The sequence below is a fragment of the Cetorhinus maximus genome, chromosome 12 (genome assembly GCF_964194155.1).
Source record: "Cetorhinus maximus chromosome 12, sCetMax3.hap1.1, whole genome shotgun sequence".
Lineage (NCBI taxonomy): Eukaryota > Metazoa > Chordata > Chondrichthyes > Lamniformes > Cetorhinidae > Cetorhinus > Cetorhinus maximus.
This window is the reverse complement of record NC_135890.1, coordinates 77807973-77833964: the sequence shown is the minus strand read 5'-3', so window position 1 is coordinate 77833964 and position 25992 is coordinate 77807973. Positions and strand designations below refer to the sequence as shown.

General features: G+C 42.5%; 1 protein-coding gene across 1 annotated transcript in view; it reads right to left on the bottom strand.

The window, feature by feature from the left end:
- Nucleotides 1-25992, bottom strand: part of LOC144687612 (citron Rho-interacting kinase-like) — a 215439-nt gene that overhangs the window by 43665 nt on the left and 145782 nt on the right. The window contains exons 32-37 of the mRNA XM_078553958.1: nucleotides 17336-17500; nucleotides 16655-16792; nucleotides 13980-14160; nucleotides 9996-10087; nucleotides 9276-9377; nucleotides 1642-1811 (exon numbers count right to left, since the gene is read on the bottom strand). Of these exons, the coding sequence (XP_078410084.1) occupies nucleotides 1642-1811; nucleotides 9276-9377; nucleotides 9996-10087; nucleotides 13980-14160; nucleotides 16655-16792; nucleotides 17336-17500 (848 nt within the window). The remainder of the gene's footprint in view (nucleotides 1-1641; nucleotides 1812-9275; nucleotides 9378-9995; nucleotides 10088-13979; nucleotides 14161-16654; nucleotides 16793-17335; nucleotides 17501-25992) is intronic.

The window sequence follows — 25992 nt, the reverse complement described above, 5'->3', positions numbered from 1 at the left end:
AACAAGAGAATCCAGAGGATGGAGGTTATTTTGCATTAGATGGCATTAAGCAATGTTAGCACTGCCTTCAGAAACAAGTATTACAACAAATGTAAAAGCACTAGATTAGAAACTCTGAAGCTCTTTCAAAGAGGCAATGAGCAAAGTAACATTCTTCTACATTGTAAAATTCCCTGATTTTAATGGGATTCAACCGTTAATGCTGAACTACTTCAAAAAAAGTATAAAGCATATCAGCTTACTTCTGACTGTAAAGTTTAAGTGATTCAGTGTGGCAATGAGTGCTTGTAAGCTTATAGCCTAAAACAACATCATCTCTGTGGGGAGATAGGAAACTGAATTTCAGGTCACTACAAAATAGAAGGATGAATTGGAGCATGGGTCTGCGTTTCACCCTCCACCAGCAGAGACAGAGACACTTCCCGTCCTTCGCCATGAGTCCAGGATTCCTTTTGGTTCTGGCTGGACAACCTTATGCTTTCTGCTAGGTCTCATGGTTTGCAGTTTTACTACTGCTTCTTTGGATATGGGTTACCTAAACATTCCATAAACAAATGTGAATGGAACAAATTTATGCATGCAAAACTGACCAATTTCTCCCACTGCATTATCTCCTCTAAAGCATGGTTCATAGAAAGTAAAAGTTCACAGAATTACAGAAATTTTACAGTGGAGGCCATTTGGCCCGCCGTGTCTGCACCAGCTGTCTGAGCATTTTAACTTAATGCCAACCTCCTGCGTTTTCAACTGTAACCCTGCACGTTATTTCTATTTAAATAATCATCCAATGCCCTCTTGAATGCCTCAATTGAACCTGCCTCCACCGCACTTCCAGGCAGTGCATTCCAAATCCTAACTACTCACTGTGTGAAAAAGTTTTTTCTCACCTCACATTTGCTTCTTTTGCAAAACACTTCCCTCTGGTTCTCGGTCCATTTACGAGCGGGAACAGTTTCTCCCTATCTACTCTATCCTGACCCCTCATGATTTTGATTTGGAAAGACCATTTTGATAGCCTCCTTACTTCAGAAGAACCCTGGGAGGTAGCTCTGCGTGGATAGCCAGGTGTGTACACTGCATGGTTTCCTGGAAAGCTGAATACCTTCCCTCAGGTGTGTAAAGCATGTATGTGGTTGAGTACAGCCTGAAGAGTTTCACATATACTACATTCTCACAATTTGTGTGGGTACACAGTCTGTGTGTTTCCTTGAAAGCAACAATAATTAGTGTTAAACAAGTCATACAAGAGGCAGTTTCAACAAGAGATGAATTTCAGAAATGCCTGCAAAGTAGGAAGCTTAGGATTTGCAACAGTGAATGAACACGGACTTGGTTAATTAGCCTCAAAAATATGAGCCAAAACTGTGCAATAGGCTCTGCAGCAACAAGCAGGACAGGCACAATCAACTGTGCAAACATTTTACCTTCACCAACTGGGCAAGATCGTCTTCTCTCTGGGCCATTTCAGCCTATTATATAGCGACACAGGGGTCATTCCAGAGTTACAGAACATGCTTAGTTAGGTACATAAACAACCAATGGCAAACAAGTCAAATCAATGGATCATAGTAAACATAAAAGCAAAGCCAACTTGTAATGAATTAAACATGAACAAATACTATCTATCTACTGAATACTTACAGCAGCTGTCTCTGCTTTTTCACACGACCTTCTTCCACAGGCCACAACAGATTCTAACACATTGACCCAACGCTGTTTGTCTGGGAAGCTTGGAGCAAGCATGTAGAGTGTCTGACCAGGCCAGCAGGTCGTGTGTGGCTGAGACTCCAACTTCAGTATATAAGGCACATCTATACAATAGGAGGAGAAAGCTGAACATATGAGAGAAAGAACTGCAGAAAACAACAGTATCAAAGTTAAATACTTTAGAATACAACTGAGTCATTACTGGGAAAATTCATGAGAACACTTTCATTTTTGGGACACTGTCATTTTAAGGCATTTATGGGACTTAGCATCATATATTTAGCACCAACTTTGAGTTGCCCTTTTAGACCATTCACCTAAGGAGGTAGATGAGTTACATTTCCTATCTTGCAGAGTGACCTTCATCCTTAAAGTGGAAATATCCTCCACATATCACTTGGAACAAGCAACTGGGAAGCGTTGCAAGGCTGATACCCTTAAGATATTTTTGATACCATTTCATGGCATTACATGTTATTATTTTCTCTCTTGGTCATCAGTTGATTTAACAGACGAGTACTGGCAGCTAAATTATACAAATTAATTTTGAAGAGGAAGAGAGGGGGTAGTTGAGTGTGCATTATATGCAGGCAGTGCTTCTATTTGAAGAACAAAGGTGACTCTACAAAACAAGTAATTAAAGAATTTATATAGCGCCTTTCATGACCACAGAACCTCCCCAAAGCGCTCTACAACAGTGACTACACTTCCAACGTAATTCATTAGTTGTAATGTCAGAAACCTTGCAGCTAATTTGCGTACGGCAAGCTCCCACAAACAGCCATATAATAATGGCCAGATAATTTGTTTTTGTAATGTTGATTGAAGGATAAATATTGGTTGGGATACGAGTAATAACACCACTACACTTCTTCGAAATAGTATCATGGGTTCTTTTATTTCCACTTGAACGGGCAGCTGCAAGAGCCTGTCTTGATTTTTGTGCTCAAGTCCTGGAGGGGACTTGAAACCACAATCTTCAGACTCAGAGTACTGCCAACTGAGTCACAGCTGACACGCATGCTTTTCCATCAACATTTTCCATGAACCAATTCAGAGGAGGTTGTATCTCTGAAGTTCGATATGACCTATATTCAAAACAGATCTACAAAACCTTTGAACAAAACAAAACATCAGTTCAAATAATATTTGGTAAATGTAAGAAGATTGTTCCAAGTACAGGCTTTATTGATGCTCTATAAATTCACCTGAGTGTTCCCCAAGCCTGTTGATTAAACAAATGAATTGCAATATTTCCAGATAATTTTCTTTTCGTTAGACAGTAATGGTACAGGATATTACCTAATAACTCTGAAAACTCTATTTAGAAATTAGAGCATCAGCTTAGGTATTTCATTGCATAAATCATTTCTTTTTTTTTTCAGAAACCAACTTAATTTTGCCAATATTAAAATCTTGATTCGTACCCACACAGCGAAACCTACATCTTCTTCATAGCTTAGACACAATGGGCAGTGTTTAGTCAGCATGTCCAGGGTCCCAACGATGGGCCCGAAAGTCAGGGGCAACCTGCCAAGGCAGTTTATGAGTCCTTCGGCCACACCTTCTGGTTGTCCAGCAACTAATTAGTTGCCACTGGGGCTCCCATCCCTTTAATGGAACAGAGCCTGCCCCCAAGAGCTGCCAGCCAGAGAACCAGCAGCCGAGCAGTGCCACTGGGAGCAGTGGCCACAGCAAGGCTGTCCTCACAACTGGCAAGTGGGTCTGCGGTCACTGGAGTCAGTCAGGCACGCCCCTGGTGGGGTGGGGGTGGGGGGTTGCCACGGGGAAGGGGGCCACAGAGTGCCCGATTAGGAGGGCGCCCTCACCCCGAGCCTGCTGAGAGGTTGCCAGATGGACTCCTGATGCAACAGAGGGCCCACATGCCACTGGTAAAATGCCAGTGCCAGCAGGGCCCTTACTTGGCCACTTATGTGGCTCCATCTGGCCTCTGAGCAGGAGGCCCATCCTCCACTTTCCCCACCACTGGTAAAATGCCACGGTTACAGGAAGGCAAAGGACACACCACCCCAGCCTTTGCTAACCATTTTACGGGCCCCCTGCCTCCCAGCACATCCCCAGAGGGCTGGCAAAATCTAGATCATTGAGCTGAATTGGGCTTCAGTGCTGTATGATTCCCTGGGGGTGGGCTTTACTGGGCTGTGTACTGCCTGTTTTCAGGCAGTACGCGGATACCTAATGTTTGAAAATGGGGTTCAAGCTGCACGAGCACACTTCAGACTGGAAGTGCATAGGACACTACCTTGGTAAAGGGCTTTGCATGTGTGCACCTAATGACTGCCAGTAACATGCAGAGCAGGCAGACCGTGATGCCAATCAGTGACCAAGCCGGTTTGCTGCCAGGGCTGACATTTTCCAACTGCTTACTCTAGCCAACCTCCTCTCTCAATCTCCCACAGCTGAACACAATGTTAAATGGAATGAAAGACCCCCCACTAGCACTATTAAAGGGATCATGAATTATTTGCAGATTTGAATTCTGAATCATTTCTTCTGGCTGTTAGTGCAATTGCATGCGGTTTTGGAGCTTACTTGTACGTGGCTAAAATTTGAATAGTCTACAAGGTGTGTTCTGGATGGTGCTGAAGTACTTTGCTGCTCATGTAAAATTTTGTGCTGAAACAAGTTGCTTCCAGATGTGGTTGGCCTGGTAGGGCTTCCTCTGGGAATTGAGGATGATTGGGGTTTGAAGAGAGGTCTTGCAGAACAGGACAAGCTGCTAGAAGAGGGAGGATGGGGAGAAGGGCCCTCAGCAGGAGGCCATATGTGCTAAGGGTCTTTAGGGAGCAACCTTCTTAACTCAACTTCAGCGAGGATCAATGCATGAGACATCTCCATTACACAACTGTAACCTCAAAGCAGAGCAATGGCTACATTGCCTGTGGCTGTCCAAGTGATCTTGGCTCTTAATATTTGTCTAACTGGTTTCTTTAAGGCTGCTACTGAAGAATTGTATGTAAGTCATGGAGGCTGTTTTATATATCATTATGCCAGGCACAAGCAGGCTGTCAAGCATAAGTGTGTGGATTGTACCAGCCCCATGATGTAGGGTATCATTGATTGCATGTATATTGATTGCCCTGGGTAAGTCTCATCTAAACACTATCATTTTTATGAACTGAAAAGGATTCCACTCCCTCGATGTGTAGCTGGTCTGTGAGCAAATGCAAATCAATGCCTGTTATCCTGGCAGCAGTTATAATTCCTTTATTCTGCAACAGTCTTCTGTGCTACCTGTATTTGACCCACTATGACAATTCAAAGCCTAGACATTGGGTAATAAGGTTTATCCATTCATGACATGGTTCATGACTCCAGTTTAGAATCTATGCACACATGCACAGCGGGCCTACAATGAGGGAGTTGTTGCCATAAGGAACATTACAGGCCACACCATCAAGCAATACTATCACCGCAAGGACCGTTCTTGATGAGCCCTTTCCACCATCTATCAGTTGAGAAGCTGAGGAGCAACAGTATAAGGAAGAGGAATTGTAACACAAAGTGAAAGAAGAAGAAAAGGAAAGAAGGCTACAATATAGACCCACCCCTTTCTGCTCCAGCTCTATGAGACCAAATAACTCATGAGCAATACCAGTAACCTCAACATTTATCAACTATCGCACACTCCTTACCTTTTCTCAATTCAGGGAGAAAGTGGGAGCAGGCTATTGAGTTGGATGATCAGCCATGATCATAATGAATGGCAGTGCAGGCTCGAAGGGCCGAATGGCCTACTCCTGCTCCTAGTTTCTATGTTTCAATCATTAACCATCACATCGTCCTCTACCAGGAAATGTCCCATTCCAATTTTATAAATTCAATCTTACATAATGCATACAAATGTAAACTAACCACACATAGTAACAAGCATTCCCTTAGTATCTTCCATGTGCCTTTGCCGATCCTTATGCTTCAAAGGGATGCTTCCCCAGTGGCTGCAGCATAGGTTGTAGAAGGCTAATGACCTTCAATAGAGGAGACTGTAGATGGCCCTGGAGTTCAACCTTGAACATCTCTGGGCCTAAAAGGGCCTGGCTTCAGACTGCAGCAATCTGGGCTGGGTAGCTAATAGGCAACAGCAAGGGCACTGATGGAGTAGCAGGGGTGTGAGCAGTAATGCCACCATCACGAGAAACATGGGGCAGAATTTTATGCTGGTGGGATTTTACGGTCCCGCCGAAGTCAATGGACTTTTGAATGGCTCGCTGCATTTTACGGCCCCACCCCTACTGCGACAGAGCCGTAAAATTTCACCCATGGAGTCACTGCCACTCTCCTGAGGCAATGCTACAGCAATCCGATCGATCTGCTGGAGAACAGATTCATGTGTTATGGACAGGAGGGGGGTTAATTTAAACAGCAATTTCTCCTCTCACCACCCGTCTGTAAACAGAAAGGTGTTTTGATTTGTTTATCTCTTTATAAGTGGTGATGTATTTCCTCAACCTCTCAGTTTTTGTATGATCAAATTTTCTAATATTACCCCACAGCAAACTCGTAATAGGATGAAATCAAAGGGTTAGTTTATTTGCACACACTCAAACACGGGAGGAGGGTCGCAATGTCGCCTCCACATTCAGACAAAGAGAGGAATAGAGAAAAAGATTTACAGTACAGAGACCACAGAGAAAATAACTATTGGTTCACGTGGGTTTCAGAGCCCAGAATCAAAGTCCAATGAGGTATTCCTTCACGGAGGTCAGTGGACTGAAAAGCGATGCTGTATAATTCACTTTTCCAGTGGTGTTGACCACACAACGAGGTAGGCATGCAGAGGTGAATCAGTCTTGTAGGCGATGGTACAGAACTTCCAGCAGAGGCAAGGTTGATGGGGCCAGGTATCCAACCTGGGCCAGAGCTCCTTTACCGTGAGGCTGCCAGTCAGCTGGTAAACAACAGACTGAGCTTTACAGTTCAGCAAGGCAATATCACTGGTTCCACAAGCCAGGGGCCCACGTCACATGACTCCTGCCTCTCCACACTGTCCATGACAAAGGATGTGTATCCCTCGTCTGGGTCCCCAAGGTTGTTAAATGTCTCAATCATTAAGAATTGAAAGGAAAGTTGCAGGGCCCTTTGTCTTAGCAGACAAAGGGACTCCTGTTAGCCAGCCTGATGGTCTTTGTATAGCTCTCTTTGAATTTGGTGTGCGCAGCCCACAGGAGGTCATTAGTGGCTCCCCAGAGATAGCGATTTGAGAATTTCCCCGATACTGCCAGGCAGCTCCTTTTGTTCAGGGGTCACAGACAGGCATAGGTTCAGCCATTTTAAAGATCTTTGTTCAGTTTTAAAAAATTTTTTAGAAATAGCCATAAGGATATCTATACATATTTTATAAAAATATACAGTGTGAGGTCTTAGTCCCTCACACATGGGCTAATGTGATGTCCTGGAAGGCCCTTTGAACAGAGGTGTCCAGAACCATAATGAAGGGTCTGAGCTTGCAAAGCAGCTATCAGAGATTTGAGTAGAGCACTCAGTTCTTTGATGGAAGCTGTTTGTACTACAATGGGAGCTCTAACATTAGCCATCAGATGTTGCATCATGACGAGTTCCACAACCATGTGGATGAAGATTACCACCCATTTCATGATGGAAAGAATGTGCTTGAAGCTCTGCACAAAGTGAAGTTGGTGCTGGACTTCTCCATGCTCCTTGACATTGTGCACAGGTTTTCTAATGCACCAAGCTTTTGGTTATGTTCAATTATCAATGTTCTTCTGTGTCCCAAGTTATTAAAGTCCTCACCTGACTCCTTTGCAGCAGAGCTGGTGTGTGACCTTGCCCTCCAATAAGTTGGCACCTTTTTACATTTCCCCCACTCTGAATCATGTACACTTGTGCCTGATGTCTCACCATATGCAGATCCCTTCTGTATACTAGTTTCTAAAATACCCAGTTTCTGAGCTAGTGGCTGCGAGTGGAAGATTGAGTGACAGTGTCTCTTCATCTTCACTGTCTTATGCTTCTGATTAGGAAGGTTCCAGTCGTTTGATCTTTGTGGAAAGCCAGAATGTGCTGCAAGCTCAAGCACCCATTCATTCTGACTATTGTCGTCACGTGCAACGTTAACATAACTGCCGGCCCTGGGAAACAACCCATCATTAACCTGCGTAATGCATTTATGTGGAGCTGGCTAGGAATTCCTAGATAGATCTCCAGCAAGTTTGGAAACTGGAAAGATCTGGAGGCAAAAATGTTGAGGGCATTGGTCATTTTCACAGCCAGTAGTAATACAGACACCAGCTCCAGCAGGGAGCAGCTCCTCTGAAAGGCTGCAGGTGTTTGGATACTAAAGGAATCAAGAAACATGGGATAATGTAGGATGGAGTTGAGGTAGTGTAGCAGCCATGATCTTACTGAAAGGCAGAGCAGGCTTGAAAGGATGAATAGCCTACTCCTGCTTAAATTTCTTATGTCTGTCACTGCCTGACGTGACCGACTCAAGCCTCCGGAAGCATCGCTCATCTGAGAGGTCAAGGTAACTGAGCCTCATTCCATACACTTTGTTACACAGGTAACACCTCCTGTGAGCTCAACCCCTCTACTGACAGCAGGAGACCTCTCCGCAGTAGGCTATTGCTGCTAATGGTCATCGTGCTTCTCATCTGAGGTCCAACTAAGGTGACAACGGATGGCACCACCCCAGACTGCTAATGAGTGTCGATAGCTCCAAAATGCAGAAATTAGTCCCTCACCTAGGGTACTATCAACAAGTATTTTCCCAGTGATAGGCGAGAAAGCAACTGTGAGGACTGAGTATTTATTGCTTTATTTGCCCGACTTTTATGTGCCCCAGGAGTTGCTGTCTTTTTTTGTCTTGGTAAATGTAAATGCTGGTTGAAATATGGCTCCAATTCAGCGATTTACATAATCAAATCACTAACCTGCTCTTTGGGTGGGGGTTAGGCGTAACCAGCCAAAAGTACCAGCTTTAAACTTGGAAGTGGGTGTGCTGGAGCCAGCTTTTGGACCCCCGACACTTTGGCCCAATCCTCACCGAAACCTAAACTCATGCAGTCCTCAATGTTAAAATTGCCCCCTCCATCTCTGATAACAAAAGTTCAATTATTCAGGGCAAGATTTTAACTAATTCAAAACGCATTCATTTACACAAGGATTAAAAATCATGCTCTTTAGTGTTAGGATTAAAGGACTTTTATTTTAGCAAGTTGAACTAGTCTCAATGTGTTTAGCGTCTCCACTACTGAAGGCGAGAGACCAATGCTGCAGGAGGGTCACTTTGCCGGCAAAACAAAGTGAAAAAACGATTTTTCTGCACCTGCTATTTTTTTTACACAAGCATCTTGCTTCAAACATGTTTCTCCTATAACATTTTTCTCAAAATCAGGATCCTGTTTTGAAGAAAATGCAGGGATAAACACTATTGTTTGGCCCAGTCTGGGGCAAAGCCATGCCTATAAGCTGTTTCTTTAACTTCTTTCAGATTCTGTGTTTATAGAACATTTTATCAGAAAATATCACAGTTATGTACTTCATATAATAGAGCTTCTTTTTTGCCAAGTACCACAACCCATTCTTACCTGTCTTCGCAGTGTTTACAAGTTCAGAGGCTCCAACAGCTCCATGAACTGTGACATCTCCATCAGGCAGACATAGCTCAAACTCATCGATTGGTCTTTGTCCTGTTAAAAGGGAAGGAAGCATTATGCTACTTAATTTAAACTCGATCGCTAACAACAGCCCTACTGAGGGGAACATTTTATTCTGCGCGCACAAAATGATTACTCTAACTCGTTTCTTTTCAGAACCTTAAAAATGTGAAACTACTTATCTCCCTCAGCTATTTAATGTACATGGAAGATAGCTGCTATCAGCTAGCAATCCAACTAGACCCACTTTCTTGCAAATCATCAACATTTGCAATATCTGTGACATTAACTCAAATTCTGTCAGCCAGTTCCATTTAGTTTGGGGTATAAAATCAACCAGCTTGGATAATTTTCATTTGTTGCTGTCTCTCTCAGACCAACTACTGCCTTTACCCTTCTGTATTCGCCAATACTATTTAACCTGACTTTAAATGATGTGTATCCAACTCTAGCACAAAGCAAATCACAAAGTTCAGGCCTTTCCTGAAGTCGCATTTTGTTCACTGCTCCAATATGGCTAAATTCACCAAATGCACTTCTGGCACAGCTTAGTGAATGTCTACATTAGGTGCTTCCTCTCTAGAAGCCCCATCAGGAATCAGAGGATTATCACAAGATGCTGCAGGACCCAGTTTGTGTAACATGTCTTACCATCTATTGAATCATTTTCATAAAGAAGAACTTTTGATCCTTCCAGGATAATGTACTTCCGCTCCCAACCCTGTTGCCCTCGTTTCCCATTTCTGACAAAATAAAAGACCATAATGAGATGGCAGAAGGCAGCACAATAGCCACACAATTAGGCAATGTTTAGAACTAGCAAACCAACAAATACTTCAAGGTATTAAAGCCAAGAACATTGACTGAAGCTCACCTGGAGCCGTATTCAAGGAAAGACCCAATTCTCAGGAGCCCCTCGCAAACACATTCCCACAGAGGCAGGATCAGGTGATTGTGTTAAGGACCCATTAGAAATCATTAGGATGAGGAGAATTTAACAATGAAATGGTTTGTAGTGTAGGGAAGAAAGGTAGTGACATTTGTTGAACCAGCTTTGCAATTCTTGTGCTAGCACTCAGTCTTCTCAGTTCTCCATGTGAGCTTCTAGTCTCTCACCACGTTCCGAAATGTAGAAGAACAATCTCAAGACAAAAGACAGAGGATGGTACCCTACTTCCTGAACACCTCATTACTAAATGCACCAAATGGGGAGATACTTAATCATACGGACTAGGATGATGTCAGGTTAACTTCCTGATCTATACTGAGGTAGCCAACCTAAGTTGGGAGCTGATGGGAAAGGAGGGGAAAAAACACTATAATTGCTCTCAGTGACCATAGCCTAGAAAAGAAAGAAAGAAAAATCACTTTGGCCCCTATCATTGGAAGGAATACATATGTAGATGCCAGGAGCGGACAAGCTCAGATCTTGCTGGGAGCGCAAATGATTAAACAGCCTTCCAACAGTGTCCAAACTCCAACAGGAAGGAACTACAACTTGGGCAAAGTGCCAGGGCATTTATCAACAGTTTCAGGATAAGCAAGGGGGAGGAGGTGGGGGGAAATCAATGAGAAATTTGGATAGAGGAAAGAATGCAATGGAGTAGGATACAAACATCAGCTGCAGTTGCCTTGAATCCAGACTGCCACTGCATACGGTAGCACCTAAGCATATGTGCAGTACCAGATGCTAATTGATACTAATAACCCAGTGTTAGTAGGTCTCCTTAATAGGAGAAAACACAAATACTGAAATTAATTTTCAAATGCCTATTTATTACCATCCTCATATCGTTACAGTTGAAGATAGGCACAATGAGGTCTCTCTAGCCAAGGCATGGTAGGTCAGTAGAGGGAAAATGGAGAAAAACAATTGAACTATTGCATCAAAAATTATTTGGCTATAAACAATCATCCTGTCACTCATATTAAAGCACATCCTCTTCCCTATCTATCTCATTGTTTGAAGTAACCGTTGAACAGCTTTTAAACCACAACAGCTTGAATCAGCTTGTCTCAACTCTCTCCCTCAGGTCGTGAAAAATATTAAATATGAATAAAACTGGAAATTGTTGCTCAATATTGTACTGAATGTTGTCTGCAAATTTCTGAATTTAGCACAATTTTCAAAAAAATGTGTTGAACGTTCAGATGCAGAGCAGCAGATTCAAAACCCAGTTACAAAATTAGAGAGATGCTCAGGAAGACCACAAGTCTCATTGCACCATCATAAATAAACCATTACAAATGACTTGCCATTACTTCTATCATGAAAAAACAGAATTTGGTTAGATTAGAAGCTTAATTTTTGCTTCCTCTAGTACAAAATTGCTTTTAAATATTTACACTTGTTGTAGATCTCTCAATCTATAGAACTGTGCAACCTATGTTTTTTTTGGACTAGACAGTGCTGATACAAGACTAATGTGCCAAGTTGTCTATTAGTACTTTGCAGTTCACTTCAGTCTTTTTACCTGCACCTCCATTCCTTTATAAAGTTTCTTTTATACTCTAATCTGATCAGTTATATTTTTCCATCTCTCCTGTCCAAATGTGTGTAATTGGATTGCAGTGCCAAGGGCTGATGCTCCAGCATGTTGCAAATACATAGCTCTGGGTCCTCCTGATATCTGTGTAGAGTATGCATTTCTCTATTCTAGTTTCTCTCTCCTGTTCTGAACTCCCACTCTAACCAGTGTCCCTAGTTATTTTTGCACATCCAGGAAGAGACAATATAATTTCTGTAGTAGCAGAGGATTGGAATCCTGTGATGAAGAACAGCTCAAGAACAAATGTGAAAGGAGGGACAAATAAAAGCAGCTGAGAAATGGAGAGAGTGCAACTGAACTAAATATGTAAAGAGTCAAATTATAAAGTAGAATTTTCATTATAGGCACTCCCAGGGCAGTCCCCAATTATGTTGTGTAAACTCCCATCCATGCAGTACAGTGCCCCTGACAACTCAGAAAAGCTTCACTACTCCACTAAGATGTTACTAGATTATGTGTTTTAAGTCCTCGAGTAGGGCTCGAACCAATGACCTCTGACTTGCGTAGCTCACAAGGATACTCAGCAGGTAGGTACCACCGAGTAGAAGCATTTTGCGACAGGTAGATTGGTGAGCATTAGGTCAAATAGGATTTTCCCTCTTGTTGGTTCCCTTGCCACCTGCCTCAGGCCCAGTCTAGCAGCTATATCCTTCAGAACTTTGCCAACTCTGTCTGTACTGGTACTACTGACCCACTCTTGGTGATGGACTTTGAAATCCCCACTCAAGTATATAATGGATTCATGCCATAAAAATTAAATTAGATCAACTTTGTTTAAGCAACGGTTTCAAAGAGAGTAAGTAGGTTTGGTTGTCAAGGTGCCATCCTTGCAATCGTCCTTCACTTTTAAATAAGGCTAGCACAGGTGATTGCCTTAGATTGAAAGAGTTGTGGCTTCTGCTTGGGAAGTGTACATTGACCCGCATGACCTGGTGTTACCATCGACTGGATGCTGGAGTGGAACACAGGACAGAAGTAGATCCATTCAGCCCATACAGCCCTTTGGTTCATGTGAGGCCACATGGATGCCATTAGTGATCCCCTGCACTTTGGGGGATGCAGCAATGCATAAGTTGTGGCTGTTGGTGGGAAAGGTAATGAAACAGTTGGCTCTGAACAATATGTCAGTCATCTGTTAGATATATTACTGCATTGCAAATTCGGTTATATTATAGATAGACCCCAAGGAAATTGAGAAAATGCCAAGGGTAAAACACTGAGGGTGGTGTTACCTGGTGATGGAGATTGTCTGCAGGTCTGTTTGCAGCAAATAGCTCTTAACTATTTCTTTTTTTTTGGAATCTTAACTATTTCTGGTGAACCTGAGGCAGTTAATACATTGCCAGGTAATTGTGCATGGAGCAGTAGATAATGTCACCAGGGTAATAACACATTTGAACAGTCCATGCCTGGTGTAATCAGATCTTCCTGGTATTCTTTGGTTACTCTTCTTCCAATAACTTCAACGAGAGGGGAGCAATATTCATAATGTTAAATTGCAGCAACCATGAATGGAGCTGACAATCTTCAAACTTCTAAAAGGCAACCCTGCTGCTGCCTCAAGATTCCAGGAATCTTTGAAACTCCCGGGGTGCATACCAGAGCCCTCATTTAGATGGGCTACACCCGAGTAATAAAGCTTACATGCATGCTGTTTGCCTGTTGTGCGGTCCCCAAAATTCATACAAAAGGAAGAAAGGGGCTGGCAAGAGAGAGAGATAAAAAGAAAGAGAGAGAGAGAAAAGTAAAATGAATCAAAAATGGGTATATAGAAACACAAATAGATTTATGGGAGCCATTATGCAAGAGGGAGAAAAAGCACAGAGGAAACAAAAGCCAGAGGATGACAAGAATTACTGATTTGAAACAAGCAAACAGAAAGATAGAGAAGCAGACACACTTTATTATTTTTATCTATGTGCAAAGTTGCAGAATATCATATAGTTTATTCACTTTTTCCAAGAGAAGAAATTCTACGAAGCTTTACTTTCAGCTGCAATTTATTAAATAGGTTCAGAGTTTCTTAGTAAAAATCCACTTTAGTACAGTTCACATCAGGGACACTGCCCCATTGAAGAATATTCACCTGGGAACCTTCATCCAACCTTCCAGGCACACATTGGCTCCTGGATCCTTTAGCTGCAAGCCAGGTGAGTTCATTTTGTCACGGCAAAATGCCTTTGTGAAGTGTGTAGCATATTCTGCAGGAAGCCCACATGTTGCTGGTAGGCAAGAGGAGCATTTAGGATGGCACATCACTTGGCATTCTAGATAAAATACACACACATTCATTAATGTCAGATTAATAGGTTCCACTACAAACCCAACACTACTCACAATTGGATTAACAAAAAGGATGTTAGCAATACACCTGGTGGGAGGATTAAGTTCAGTCTTAAAAATTCTCTTTCAGTTCACCTAAACTAGCACGGTGAGAGCCTTGCCAGTGACATGACCGTCACCCCATTTCTTAAACTTAACCATGAGTCACTAATAGCTGAGAGTGGACAATCCATTAACAGACCACAGAAAACACTGCACTTAGTTGACCACCAAGAGTTATGTTAGATTAGCCTTGTTGAGACTACCAAGTAATTGCAAAGGCTCCAGGGAGGGCCCCAACTTCTCTAGCTAGTTGAACAGAATTTTATTGAAGAAGAATGATGTGAATGTCTCTGTTTTCTATAGGCAATGCAATATCCTGAGGAGACAAAGGAGAGAACACTGGAAAAACAAAAACACATATGGTTTGGGAACTAATTTGGGAATAAATCTCAAGTTACAGATTCAGCTTATTGCCAGAGTAACTGAGAAAAAAAACACGTTTAGCTTATCACTATAAAAAGTTCACCTGACTCAATTAGACAATTGTTCTCTACTTCTGTAAAATTTCTGAACAGACAGGTAACCCTTAGTTTCCACCTAGACTGAAAGGTTTGGAATTGTTTCTACATTATCCGTAGTTTTGATCCTTATAGATCAAGCTCCCATCAGCATTATTTTTGGTTCTCTGTCAAAACATCTCTTTATGTGGCTTTGTTTAATAATGTTTCTTGGGATATTTTATTGGCTTGGATCTTCCACGGCACGGCAATTATCATTGGATTGCCGCTTCACTCAAATTATTTTTAGATAGGTCTTGGTCCATTCATTTATAAGCAGAAATTTAGAGAAGAGCTCCAGATTCTGAACCTAGCTTCGTAGATCAACGGGAAGTTCACTGCCTAGTAAAATCAAGAATTCGAAGTGAACTTTTTGACTTCCTCATTGATGTCACTTATTGCTGAGAAGAATTAGACAACAGCCTGCATTTATATAGCATGTTGGACCAGATCTTCCAGACTCCAGGTCGTTGACCTCTTGGGAATTGCCCGGGAGGTTTGAACTTCCGATGGGCAATTCCCTGCTCCCCAGGAATCTCTGCGAGTGTTTCTGACTCTGAGCTAGAGTCGAAGACTTTGGACAGTTCAGTTGGGCTTACCTCAGTAGTTACCCAGGAAATGTTATATAGAGAAATCCTAGTCTAAGCACCTAGTTAACTACAGAACTGGCCCACCAATCGCTCACACTGACCCCACCCCTTGACTCCCACCCACCCATCCACTACCTTCCAAATACCACCCCAACCACTCCAATTTCCAGACCTGACTACCTCCCATCACCCAACTTCCCCCCAACCTGACAGCCTCGCATGACACTACCCACCTGTCACCTCACCTACCTACCCTACCATGCTACCCATTCACTCACATTGGACCTTTAAACCTACCATATGGCAGCTAGTGCATAAAAAGGGGGCATGTCCTGTCTTTCTCCCAACATTACAGCACTTTGATGGAATTCTCTGAAGGACGCTGCACTCTGCATTTCTGGAGAAGCCGGGCTTGGAAGATCTGACAAGAAATGCAGAGTAGCTCTAGATGTGGAAAAGATTCGAGCGGAGCGGCAATATGACGATAATTGCCGTGCCTGGAAGATCCAAGCCAACAAAATATCCCAAGAAGCATTATTAAACAAAGCCACATAAAGAGATATTTTGACAGATAACTAAAGACTTGGTCAAAGGGGTAGATTTCAAAGAGCGTCGTATAGGAGGGGAGATGGCTAGAGAGCCAGAGCAGCTTCGGGACTGGATTCCTGAGCCTAGGGCCTGGACAGCAATGGTGCAGAGACTAAAATCGGAGGTAAACAAGAGGTCAGAATAGGAGCAGCGCAGAGATCTTGACAGGTCGTAGGGCTGGGGCAGGTTAGAAAGATGAGGAAGGGCAAGGTCATGGAGGGATTTGAAAGCTAGGATTAGAACATTAAAATCGAGGCCTTGCCAGACCAAGAACAATATTCAGTGAGCAGTGGATGGCGAGTAAACAGGGCTTGGTACAAGTTAGGAGGGCAGCAGAGTTTTGGCTGAGTTTAGGTTTGTGGAGGGTGGGAGCGTAGGCAGGAGAACATTGGAACAGTCAAGTCTGCAGTGCCAAAAGGAAAATGCACTGGAAGAGAACATGCGCTGGAGATGGGCTACAACAGCACAGTGCTGATTTTCTAATCCAGGCTCACTGAGGGCCCAAGAGAGCAAATTTACGATTATATTGCAATATTAGTTGTGAAACTGAATCTTATGGCAATAATTGAGAATTCCAGTAAGTAACAACAGTTTATCTGAAGTTTAGAATTTTCTTGAAAAACAGAATTTGGATTGTTTTATGCAGATTACGTAAAGAAATTTAGTCTGTCAGCTTAAGAATTTCTGTTCTCACTCCTCACCTGTACACTTTGCTGCTTGACGACCAAAATGCACAGTATCCAGGCAAACGGCACACTTTGTGGCTCTCATATTCAGGCCGACTGTGAAACGATGAGGAATATTATGGTGCATACGTTCCTTCAATTGCCGACCAAACTCTGGGGAGAAAATGGAAAGGAGAAACTGGGGTCAGTTAATTTCTAGAGCGCCCACTGATACTTGACACACCGCTCCATGGACTGCAGCCTCGCCTCAGAATAAACCACTCTTTCAGCTACACGCAAACATTCTGTTTGCATTACTTCCCACACTTTGTGCTAATGCTGTGGAATTCCAAGCGACATTCTAACACTTTCTAATTTTGGCTGTAGCATTATTGTAGACACAATGAAATATTCAAAACATGAAACAATGTTATTTTCACAGGATTAAGTCTCTAAGAGGTTGGGAATCACTGGCCTTCAAAATAACTGAATTTACACTTTGCTTCTAGTTACGTTTAGAGTGACAGTATTCTGCAAAATTCAGCATGCAGCAGCAGAAACCCCACATCTCAATTGCTGATGCATCCCAATATCATAAGCTGAATAGATATTTCACTCATGTTTCAAGTACTTTCTGGGATTCCTGTAGGCTTTTCTCAAGATTACATTTTAATTAGCATTACAACTGCATAATTATTATAATCAAAACTCCCCTACCCTCTGGGGTGGAAGACTCCTTCCTGTGGCTAGAGGGAGGAGCCAGCAGGGTGATGGGATTCGGTTGGTGCTCTGGGGACTGGACAATGGCAGACATAATGATCTGGTGCCTGGCTGTGGCTGGTGTAGATTGTGGCTGATGATCCACTGTTTTTAGATGAGCAGCTACAGGATGAAACATAGGAAAGAGTTAATGTGGCGAGGGTTTTAGACAGTCCATAGAGATTACTAACAATAATTGACAAAGATAGGATCATTAGTAACAGGGTGATTACAAATGCAGTGAAATAGATAGATTATAATGAAGGCTGTTCATTTGCTTCTATTATCATCCATGTACCAACTGTTAATACTGTTGTGCACAAAATGAAGCTCGTAACCATGACTACCATAAGACCCGGATTAACCAATACTGTGAAGCACTTTGAAACATCTGGTAGTCATGAAAAGCACTAGATAGGTGCAAGTCTTCTCTTTAGTAAGCCAAAAACATATGCGTATCTGCAGAAAGTTCCATGAGTGATAGGAAATTGAAAATTCAAAGCACTGTATGTATCTGATGTCTGATGGCCAGAGGACATTTTCCTCACTGTTCAGCACTTATGTACAATTAGAATTTCCTCTGGCAGTGAGATTTCTGCTTTTTTTCCCCACTAGAGGTAGACTCTTCCTCCCATTATATCAGTTCATTAATGTTTTGTGCAAACCATTCTATTGGTTTTTAGATGCCAGATTCAGAGCTCCTCATCAGACTTGGCAGGCAAAGAAAAATCAGCCATTAGCACAAGCTAAGGATAACCCTCTTAATCACAATAAACAACAAAGTTTAGTCAATGGAAAAATTAATTCAGGTTAGAATCATAAAATGGTACATCACAGAAGGAGCCATTGGCTCAATGTACCTTTGCCAGCACTTTTGAAAGACCTATCTAATTAGTTCCACTCCCCTGCTCTTTTCCCATAGCCTTGCAAATGTTTCCTTTTCAAGTTTTTACCAATTCCCCCTTGAAAGCTATTGAATCTGCTTCTGTCGCCTTTTTAAACAGTGCAGCATGAACCACAAAAGTTAGAGTGAAGATACAGCAAGTAATTCAGAAGGCAAATGGAATGTTGTTTATTGTAAATGGAATGGAATATAAAAGTAAGGATGTTTTATCACAGTTGTATAGGATATTGGTGAGGCCACATCTCAAGTACTGTGCATAGTTTTGGTCTCCTTATTTATGAAAGGACATAAATACATTAGAAGCAGTTCAGAAAAGGTTCACTCGACTAATTCCTGGAATGGTTATGGTTATCCAATGAGGAAAGATTGAACAGGTTGGGCCCTGTGTCCATTGGAATTTAAAAGAGTGAGAGGCGATCTTATTGAAATATAAAAGGGGACTTGACAGAATGGATGCTGAAAGCATGTTTCCTCTTGTGGGAGAGTCTAGAACGAGGTTTAAACACAGTTTAAAAATAAGACGGAGATGAGGAAATTTCTTTTCTCTCAGAGGATTGAGAGTCTGTGGAACACTCTTCCCTGGAGAGTGGTGGATGCAGGGTCATTGAGTATTTTTAAGACTGAATTAGATCGACTCCCTTGTTAGTCACGAATCTAAGGTTACTGGGGTAGGAAGGAAAATGGAGTTGAGGCCACAATCAAATCAGTCATGATCTTATTAAATGGCGGAGCAGTCTCGAGGGTCCACATGGCCTACTCCTGCTCCCAATTTATATGTTTGTATTCTAGGTCACAAAAACTCATTGTGTTAGAAAAAAGTTTCCTCATGTCGCTCCTGTATCCACACTAGATTCCTAAAATCTGCTTTAGTTGAATCATGTACTTCAGTGCCAGAAATCACTATTTGTCTTTGAAGCATTCAAGGATACTCATATCCTGTGCATTTTAGAGCTCAGCTGTGGTTTCTATTCATGCAGGAGCCAAACACCATCCTGACTTGGAACTATGTCACCGTTCATTCACTGTCACTGGGTCAAAATCCTGGAACTTCCTTCCTAACAGCAATGTGGGTGTACCTACACCATGTGGACTGCAGTGTTTCAAGAAGTCAGCCCATTGCCACCTTCTCAGGGGCAATTAGTGATGGGCAACAAATGCTGGCCTAGCCAGTGATGCCCATATCCTGCAAAAGAATTTTTAAAAAATTGACACAATACTCCAGTCGAGGTCAAACCAAACCTAAAGTCTATTCATAAAGCCCAGGATCCCACATACCATTTTAACCACTTTTTCAACCTGGTCTGCCATCTTCAATGATTTGTGCACATATGCCCCCAAGTCTCTCTGCTCCTGCACCCCCTATGGAATTGTACCCATTAGTTTATATTGCCTCCCTTCATTCTGACTAACAAAACCTATCACTTCACACTTCTCTGCATTAAGTTTCATCTGCCATGGGTCTGTCCATTCCACCAGCTTGTCTGTCCTCTTAAAGTCTATCACCATCCTCCCCACAGTTTGCAATACTTCCAAGCTTTGTCTCATCTGCAAAATTTGACATTGTGCCATGTACACCCAAGTCTAAGTCATCAAATTTTGCAACTTTTGCGGTTCTTATCAAGCATATTTTGGAAGTTCATATACACCACATCAACTGCATTACCCTCAAGAACCTGGTCTTCCCTCATTAATAAGACTCAAATCTAGTTAGTTAAACACAATTTGTGTTTAACAAATCCATTGGTTTTCCTTAATTAATCCTTACTTTTCCAAGTAACTATTAATTTTGGCCCAATTTTCATTTATATAAACTTGCCCACCACAGAGATTAAACTGACTGGCCTGTAGTTGCTGTGTTTATCTTTACATTCGTTTTTAAACAAGGGTGTGACATTTACAGCTCTACAGTCCTCTGGCACCTCCCCTGTATGTGAGGAAGATTGGGATATTATGGCAAGTGCCTCTCCAATTTTCACCCTTACTTCTTCTCAGCATCTTCAGATGGATTCCACGTGGTCCTGGTGACTTATCAACTTTAAGTTGACAGCCAGCCTTTCAAATACCTTCTCTGTTTATCAATTTTTAGCCCACCCAGCATGTCACTATGGGCAGGACTTTTCCTATGGCGGGCGGGCTGGACGGGAGCAGGCAGGGGCGGGCATGGAGCCGATCTCCGCCCACGATCAGCTCTGTGTCACCATTTTACACGGGCAGGCCAATTAAGGCTCGCCCAGTGTAATACGCGAGCCATAGTGCTCAGTGCTACCTGCGCGGGCGGGGGGAGGAGGGAGAGTCGGGGCCAGCGCTCTTTCACGCATGTGTGCGAAAGAGCGCAGAAATCTCCCTGAGGCACAGAGCTGCCTCAGGGAGATTGAATGGATATTAAAACAATTAAATAAATGATTTAAAAATGTATTTAAACACGTACCCTCATGTGACGCAGTCACATGAGTTGGGACATGTTTTTAAATTTATGAAAATTTATTTATTTAATAAAAGCTTCAGGAAACCTCATCCCGCTCGTGGATGAGGTTTCCTGAAAAACACGAAGGCCGCTTGGGCTTTTCGTCTGCCCGCCAACCTTAAGGTTGCATGGGCAGCATTCACAAGTGCTTCAATTAATTTCTTAATGGCCTCAATAGGCTGTTTACATCTGCAGACACCCAGCTGACTCTGGCGCGTGCCCACCATATGAAATATCACGATGGTGCGCGGTGACACCGGGATGCACACCCAACGTCATCGCACGTCATTTTACACATCGGTGTGTCGGGCCCGCCCCCGCACGCCGACTGAAAAATTCTGCCCTATAACTTTGCCAGCACCATCTTTCTTGGTAAAGGCAGATGCAAAATATTCATTCATAGGCTCAACCATGCCCTCTTCCTCCATGCAAGATTCCCTTTTTGGTCCTTAATTGGCCTCATGCCTCTCGTTACTAGCCTTTTACTCTTTATATGCCAATAGAATACCTGTTTTCCCTTTTATATTAGCTGCCAGTCACTTCTTACACTCTGTCTTTGGCTCCCTTATCCCCTTTTTTGCACTGTCCACTGAACTTTTTATAATCAGCCTGGTGTTCAAATGTATTATTATATTACCCATTACCACTGCCTTTGACTTGCAACTTGAAACTTGTTATCCTCGAATCTCTGCGACCCTCTGCACTATCACAGACCTTCTGTTTTGCACTTCTTCCCACCCACCACACCAAATCAAAAAAAAAGCCCCTGCTGTCATTTGATCAAAACCTACTAATTTCTAACTTTTCCCAGTTCTGGTGAAGGACCACTGACATGAAATGTTTGCTTTGTTTGTCACTCCACAGATAATGATCGACTTGCTGAGGATTTCCAGCATTTTCTGTTTTTCATAGAATCCTTACAGCAGAGGAGGCCATTCAGCCCCTCGTGTCTGTGCCGGTTCTCTGCAAAAGCAAATCAGCTAGTCCTACTTCATCGTCCTTTCCTCATCACTTTGAAAACTTTCTCTCTTCAGATAATTATCCAATTCCCCTTTGAAAGCCAAAGGTTTCAGATTTCCACCATCCGCAGTATTTTGGTTTGGTATGACTTGGGGACCTACCTATGCTGATATATATGAGCAGCATGAAAGAGGGTTGGTGTTTGGCGGTGTACAATATTCAATCAATGTATCTGTAAATAAAAGCTTCCAAGTTAATAAAGTCTTTAATCATGGTGAAGATCGGCTTCGAGCATATTGGGCGTCTTGTGGCCCGTACCGCTAGCGCCAGTGGAAAGGTGGAAATGATGCCCATTAATGACCCATTCATCGACCTCATCTATATGGTTTACAATTTCAAATACAACTCTATTCATCGACCCTTCAAAGGAACAGTCAAGGCTGAGAATGGGAAAAGAATAAAGTTCTATCCTTGCCTGGCTATCCAAGTTATAATATGTGGCACTAGATTTGAAGGTTGAGATAAAGCCAGATATGCCCTGATTGTTCACAAGCCCCTCTTATGGGTGCCTGTTTGTTCAGAGAAGCAGCAAGTGACAGCAAATCTGCTCCTGGAGAAACCGGAATATTAAGCAGTTGAGATCGCCAGCCAGTCTGTGATTATGCCAAAATATCTTGGGTTCAGGCAGTATGTATGTAGATGTGCACACCATCATAGTGCAGGAATTGACAGAAGATATTAACAGAATGTCCATAAACAAGTCAATCCATCAGATTATCAGTTGCTGATCCTGAATTTTTGAAAGAACACCGTACAAGGGTGTTCAATTGCAACTTACAAGCCATGTGTCCATTACCAGAAGACAAATATTTTCAGGGTTGTCTTAAGATCCACATAACATTGAATTCCTGAGATGGTGCAGTGACAGTGAGATTAAATTCAGTAATATTCAAAACCAAACATCAATAAAGAACTTATTCTGAGAAGGCTATGATTTCTCTAGGGTAATTGGAAATCCAAACTTCCTTAGCAGAGTCATCACTGGCAGCAATCCAGCAGGATCTAAGTAGAGAATAAACAAGCCACTCACTTAGACAACAGTAAACTTAGTTTATCAAATGCCTTACATTTCAGGAACACTATGGGCAATTTGCCTACTCCCACAAAAAGATATAAAATCGCACTACTTTATAGTTAAGACATCACAAATATTTTGCAAAGTGTGGCTGGCCGTCACTGAAGTTTTTAAAATACTAAATGACAAAATTCAAGTGTAACATAACAATGTAGATTACGCAGTGACAACTGATTATAGAAGGCATCCAGCAAACTGCCAATGTTACCGTTGTCTTATTCTTGAGCACCTTGTTCCTTTACAGACAAAATAGAGTTTTTGCCTGGGAATGCAATAAAGGATCTGTCACAAATGCCAAAATATCCTCAGTATGAGCACAGAATGGGGAAAATTTTCTCCCCGTTGGGCAGACCAGTTAGGAACGGGCACGGAGCCAATCGCCACCCGTGAGCGGCTGTGCGCCGCCATTTTACATGGGCGGACCAATTAAGGCCCGCCCAGCATGATGCACACCGGTAGCGCTCAGCGCGACCTGTACAGGCAGGGAGAGGGGGGACAGTTGGGGCCTGCGCTCTTTCGCACACGCGAAAGAGTGCAGAAATCTTCCTGAGGCACGGAGCTGCCTCAGGGAGATTAATTTCAAAATGAGAATTTTTAATAAAGGAGGTGAAAAATCATTTACACATGTCCCCTCATGTGAGTGTCACACGAGCTGGGACATGTTTATGAAATATTCAAAAAGTATTTATTAATTTAATAAACCCTTCATGAAGCCTCATCCCGCTTGTGGATGAGGTTTCATGAAAAATGTGAAGGCCACTTGGGCTCTTTGCCTGCCCGCCAACCTTAAGGTTGGACGGGCAGCCCTGTCAATTTGTTCAATTGGTTTATTAATGGCCTTAACGGGCCTTGAACAGCTCAGCGGGCACGCAGCCAACTCCAGTGCGCGCCTACCGAACAAAAGAACGGAATGACATGCGGTGACGTCGGGATGCATGCCCGACGTCACTGCGCATCATTTTACATGTCAGTGTGCGGGGCCCACCCCTGCATGCCGAACAGTAGATTCTGGCCCATGATTCTAAAAAGCCTAAATGAACACAAAGTGAGAGTTCTCATAACAAAAGAGGGATTTTTTTCCCCTGTAACTGTTCCAATGATGCTTGAATTTAGGTGTGCAGGTGCCCTTTCAGCCATAAAGGGAGCTATACTCAGCTTTCCAGTGTTGGTAAATCATTATGCTGATGGAATACATAGTTTGGGGTCTGAGAGGACACTGGCTTGAAGCAAAATCAATTTCTTTATAATGTGTGCATTCTATCATGATTCTACAAACATACGGCCAACAAATCTCGCTTGAATTTACAGCACAGAAACAGGCCATTTATCCCAGTTAGTCAATGCCGGTGTTTATACTCCTCAAGAGCCTCCTCCCACCCTACTCTATCCAACCCTATCAGGATATTCTCTCTCCCTCAAGCTTCTCCTTGAATACATCAATGCTGTTCACCATAAGAACATTTAAACATAAGAAATAGGAGGAGGATTAGACCATACAGCCCATCAAGCCTGCTCCACCATTCAACACAATCATGGCTGATCTTGGACCTCAACTTCATTTTCCCGCAAGCACCCCATATCCCTTAATTCCCCGACAGACCAAAAATCTGTCTATCCTAGTCTTAAATGTATTCAACGATGGGGCATCCACAACCCTGAGATAGAGAATTCCAAAGATTCACAACCCCTTGAGTGAAGAAATTTCTCCTCATCTCAGTCCTAAATGATTGGCCCCTTATCCTGAGACTGTACCCCTGTGTTTTAGATTCCCTAACCACTGGAAACAATCTTTCAGTGTCCACCCTATCAAGCCCCTTCAGAATCTTGTATGTTTCAATGAGATTGCCTCTCATTCATCTAAATCTAAGCCCAATTTACTCAGCCTCTCATCGTAGAACAAACCCTCAGCCCAGGGATAATTTTAGTGAACCTTTGCTGTGCCGCCTCCAATGCAAATATATCCTTCCTTAAACATGGAGACCAAAACTGCACACAGTACTCCAGATGTAGTCTCAACAAAACCCTGTACAATTATAACAAGACTTCTTTACTCTTGTCCTGCAGTCCCCTTGCAATAAAGGCCAACATGCAATTTGCCTCCTTAATTGCTTGTGGCATCTGCATGCTAACTTTATGTTCCTTGTACAAGCATACCCAAGTCTCTTTGAACATCAACACTTACAAGTTTCACATCTTTTAAAAAATATTCTGCTTTTTTTATTCTCACGACCAAAGTGAACAGCTTCACACTTTCTTATATTATACTCCATCTGCCATCTTGTTGCCCATTCACCTAACTTGCCTATATCTCTTTGCAGTCTCTCTGTGTCCTCCCCAGAGCTTACCTTTCCATTTAGTTTAGTGTCATCAGCAAGCTTATATACATTATTCTTTGTCTCTTCATCTGTCTTTAATATAGATTTTAAGTAGCTGAGGCCCCAGTACTGATCCTTGCAGCACTCCGCTATTCACTGCATGCCAACTTTATGCATTTATGCCCCCTCTCTACTTTCTATCCGTTAACCAATCCTATCTCCATGCTAATATATTGCCCTGAACTCCATGAGCCCTTATTTTACCTATTAACCTTTTGTGTAGCACCTTATCAAATGCCTTTTGGAAATACAGGTATACTACATCTACTGGTTCCCCTTTATCTACCCTACTAGTTACATACTCAAAAAACTCTAACATATTTGTCAAACAGGATTTCCATTTAGTAAAATCATGTTGACTTCTTCTAATCATTCTATGCTTTTCTAAGTGGATTGTGAAAACTTCAATCATAGATGCCAGCATTTCCCAACAAATGATGCTAGGTTGAATGGCCTGCGTGGTCATTTGATTTCGCTCTCCCTCCTTTCTTAAAAAGCAGTGTAACATTTGCCAACCTCCAATCTAGTGGGACCGTTCCTGAAACTAAGGAATTTTGGGAAATCATAACGAGCATATTCACTATCTTTGAAGCTCTCTCTTTTAGAAGCCTAGGGTGTGGGCCATTAGGTCCCAGGGATTTGTTGGATTTTAGTCCCTTGAGTTTCTCCAATAATTTATTTCTGCTGATATAATTTCTCTAATTTCGTCATTCTTTTTAGCCCCTAGGTTATCACCTATTTCTGGTATGAATCTTGTGTCTTCTACTGTGAAGACAG